This window comes from Crocodylus siamensis, chromosome 1, assembly GCF_052110815.1.
Source record: "Crocodylus siamensis isolate JL-2025a chromosome 1, ASM5211081v1, whole genome shotgun sequence".
In the NCBI taxonomy this organism is placed as follows: domain Eukaryota; kingdom Metazoa; phylum Chordata; order Crocodylia; family Crocodylidae; genus Crocodylus; species Crocodylus siamensis.
Window position 1 is genome coordinate 388,040,604 of NC_143395.1, and position 4,404 is coordinate 388,045,007.

A 4,404-nucleotide genomic window follows, 5' to 3' on the forward strand; every position below is an offset into this window, starting at 1 on the left:
CCCCATGATGACCACATCCTTAGCCCTCACTGCCTCTGTGAGCTGACCTAAGAATTCCTGGTCGAGCTCTTCTCCCTGGTTGGGAGGTCTATAGTAGACTCCCACCGTTAAGTCTCTCCCCTGGACTGCCTTTTACTCTAACCCAGAGCACCTCAGAGTGCCCCCCCTCTACCCTCTTGCTAATTAACGAGGAAGTATATTCCTCCTTGATGTAGAGTGCTACTCCTCCACCTTTCCTTCCTATCCTGTCCCTCCTGTATAGCCTATAGCCCTTGACACTCACCGCCCAGTCATGCGATGAGTCCCACCACGTTTCTGTGATCCCTACTATGTCAGGGCTGGTGACAGCTAGGAGGAGGGCGAGTTCCTCCTGCTTCTTCCCCATACTTCGAGCATTCGTGTAGAGGCATTTGAGGCCTCCAACGGTTGTGCCCACTGACCCCCTAGTCTCAGCAATGCCCCGTCCCCCATCACTTACCTGTTTCTCCCTTTTGACCATTGGTCTGGGCTCGCTGGCTGTTGCTGGGCCTGGTAGTTCATCTCCTCCGCCCTCATCTTCCCCCTCCCCCGACGAGCCTAGTTTAAAGCCCGCCGAAGGAGGTTCACCAACCTGGAAGAGAACACACGCTTACCTTTAGGGGAAAGGTGGAGCCCATCCCATCCCAGCATGTCTCTCATCACGATGTGCCGGTCATGGCTGAGGAAGCCAAAGCCCGCCTCGAAGCACCATTCCTGTAGCCTCCAGTTGGTCTCCGCTAGGCACATCTCGTGACGTCTGCCTCGACCGCTCACTGGCAGGATGGAAGAGAAGACCGCCTGTGCGCCCATCTCCCTCAGCACGCCTCCCAGAGCATGGTAGTCCTCCATCAGGCGATCAGGGGCTCTCCTGGCCGCATCGTTAGTACCCACATGGACAAGGACCATGGGGTAATAATCGGTGGGCTGGATGATGGACTGGAGCATCCCCTTCACATCCTGAATCTTCGCTCCGGGCAGGCAGTAGACCTCACGTGCTGAGGGATCCTGGCGACAGATGGGGCCCTCCGTACCTCTCAGGATGGAGTCACCAATCACGATGATGCGACGCTTCCTCCTCTTAGGCCTCTTGACTCCCGCCGCCCGCACAGGACATTGTGTGCGCAAAGTCTCCTCCCTGGAATCTTCCACTGCTCCCTCCTCCTCCAGGGCTGCCAGGGCCTCATATCTGTTCTCCAGATGGACAGGAGGAACTGGTGCTGCAACATGGTTAATAGCCCTGGCGCGGGAGACCGTCTGCCACTCAGCAGTGGAGGGCTCATCCCGGGCTGCCCTCTCCTCTGTCGTACCACCCTGCAGAGAAAGAAAATACCTATCAATTTCCTCCTCTGCCTCACGGATTCCCCTCAGCCTGCTAACCTCCTCCAGGAGCTCCTGCACCCGCTCCTCCAGGGTCCTAAGGCGGATACCTACAGGACAGGTGCAGGAGTCCCCAGACCTTGCCGGGCAGTTCCCGCAGGCCAGGGGTTTGGAGGACGGCAGCCCCCCCGAGGGCTCTGTCTGGGTGGAGGCCTCGGACAAGCCCCGGGAAGGCCGCGCCCCCCCGGGCAGGGGTCCTGGCAGAACTCCGTGTCGACACCATCGCAGGAGTTGCTGCCCTTACTAGCAGAGCAGGGGTCAGCCTTTGGGCCCCGCCTGCTCGCCCGCCGTCGTGAACGCCGCCGCAAACGCCGACGCGCTCTTACAGACTGCGCCTGTTTGCGCGCTCTGTTCGCGCGGCTCGGGAGCGCGGCTCCCTACCGGCTCGGCTAAGAGGGACCCGGGGGGCTTCCCCTCCGGATCCGGCTCAGCTGCGCCGGCCCCTCAGTCCCTCAGCCCCACTTACCTTAGGGGGATCAGCTGCTGCTGCCCCCTCAGCTGCTCCGCTCGCCGCCGCCGCTGCTACTGCTGCACTCTCCTCCGCTCCGGGTCCAGAAAGGAGGCACACGTGTGGGAAGGACACACGTGCGCCTGTGTCCCTCTTCTCCCCACTGCTCCTGACCTCCTGTACTTCACTGTGTCCTGAATAGGAATAGTCTCTTGAATTGGAACCTCATTACCATACTTAGAAGTAGGTCATTCACACAGCTTCCTTATCTAGGCCAGTCAGCTCTGTGTTCAGGTCTTCCATTTTTATTCCTTCAACAGTGGCTTCACAGCACAATAGACAAATCAACACAAACAAACAAGTCCAGGGTAAACAAACAAACCAGTGTAGGTCACACTGGGCGAGTCTACACGAGACACTTTACTGCACAGTAGACTAATCTGCTGCATAGTAAAATATCACACTCTACACATGTGGGACATTTTCTGTTCAGTAAATTAGGCTTCTGTGCAGTTATCTAGTACCTGTAAATATGGGTACTAGATTAAGTGTGCAGTAGTCACTGCGCAGTACTGCATTTGTAGATGCTGACTGGGAGCAAACTCGCAGGGGGCCCTAGGGGATAGAGAGCTCTCTGTCCCTGGTCCTGACACTGCTCAGGCTCCCCCACAGGAGCTGATTAGTGCTGGGACTGGGGAACTCTGTCCCCTGTCCTGGCTCTCAGCCCTCACTTGCTTTCCAGATCTGTGCCATGCAGAGCTGCTTCTGGGGGGAGGGGGAGGGGGAAGTGGGGGCTGGGAACCCAAGCAAGCCCCATGCCCCCCACTTAGCAGGTGGATGACCAGGAACTGTCCCACAATTAGGGCAGCTGTCTGTGTTCCCCCTACCCAGCAGGGGGTTTTAGTGCTCACTGGCAGCTGCCCCAATTGTGGGACAGTTCCTGGCCAGCCCCCTGCTGAGCAGGGACACCCACCCAGCAGGAGGCTCACTTACACCCAGAAGAGCTCCTAGCAAACTCCTTGCTGGGCAGGGAAGCCCCACTTGGTAGGCAGCTTACTGCCAGCTGTGACACAATGTGCACAGGGCCAGGACAGTTCTGCTGGCTGCAGCAGCAGCAGATGTCTCCTGTTCCTTCAGCTACTAGCAGGTCTTGGCCACCTGCTCAAAAGTCTCTAAGAAAGCCTCCAGGTCATCTACCTCCCCACCTTTGTCAAATACTCAGCCCTCCCCATTTGGGAATGGGGTGACATGCCAATCTGTATGTGGCTCTTCTCCAGATAAAGACTGAATAAACTGCTGCAGCTTCTCTTGTTGTTCCCACTGGAAATGCTGTAGCTGTAGATGCTGGTATAGTTATTGCTGCCGCAAGCCTTCTAGCCATTTTAACACACATTCTGACTTCATGATACCGGGAAAATATAAGCTGCCCATGTTCTCCACTACATGTAAGCAAGTCACTCACCCAGCTTCTGCATCTAAGCCAATCCGTTCTGTATTCAGGATTTCCATTTTTATTCCTCTCACAGGTTTCATTGTCACAGTAAATAAATCAACCCAAACCAAGGTAAACAAACAAACCAACCAGACTCTGCTGCTGTCCTTCAGGCCATAGGACAGACATCTCTCTGGCTCTGGGTTTCTCCCCAGCCCTGCAGCCTGTCCATTCTCTCTCTGTATTTGTCTCCCCCTCCCCTTCCAGCTCTTAATCCTCTTTGTGACTTCATCCTTGTTAACTAGCCAGCAGTTTCAGCTTGTTCCCAGCCAGGCAGACTATTAACAGCAAACTATTAACTGTTGACCATCTGTAACTGGATTTCAGCCTCCTGAAGGCTGAGAATCTCCTTACACAGACTAATGGAACTACAAAAAATAATTACAGATGAACTGAAGGAAAGATTACCTTATTGAACTATACTATAGAGAAATATTTCACCGAAGACCACCGAAATCTCTCCAGCAGAATACTAACTGACAACACACAATTAGTAGACATTGGGTCAAATGCACGGCATTGTCAGAAGAAAGGTCCTTGGCTGATTGTATCTTGAAGCAGGATATCAGGGTAGACATTACAGAAAGATGCTTTCATTAAATTTACTCTTTGTTGCTTACCAAACACATCCTAAATTGCCAGAGGAGAACCAGATAATAAAGGTGCTATAAGCCTGATCTGACACTCCTTCCACTGGCAAAACTTACACTGGTATTGGTTACTCAAGCTGAAGAATGATTTACTTATTGTGTAGACATGAGTATGTAACTACAATGACAAGGCTAGATATACTGATGATTATTAATTTCATCATGAGAGCTGTATAAAGACTGGCATTTGTAGAAGCATTATTCTGATAGCATAGCAGGTCTGATGCTGGGGTGGCAAATTCACCCCTGGCAGCTCCCTGGACCCTACCTTCCTTGTTCTCTTTGGCCTTCCAGGGTCCCACCTGTTGGTCTTCTTGCCATACCTTGACATTATGATTGGACAGGGAGACCCTGCCCTAGAGGGCAGGGGGGTTGGGGATCTTTGGTCCTTGTCTGGGCTAAGGCCTCCCTTATCCTGG

The 4,404-nt window shown here is 53.7% G+C and overlaps 1 protein-coding gene across 1 annotated transcript; it reads right to left on the reverse strand.

Annotated features, from left to right (window-relative positions):
* Positions 1–576: 576 nt before the first annotated feature.
* Positions 577–3,318, reverse strand: LOC149875206 (uncharacterized). The gene is made up of 3 exons (XM_090052336.1): positions 3,306–3,318; positions 1,862–2,037; positions 577–1,329 (listed from the first exon to the last, which is right to left on the reverse strand). The coding sequence occupies exons 1-3, from the start codon at positions 3,316–3,318 to the stop codon at positions 577–579; spliced, it is 942 nt and encodes a 313-aa protein (XP_089908462.1).
* Between the last annotated feature and the right edge of the window lie 1,086 nt (positions 3,319–4,404).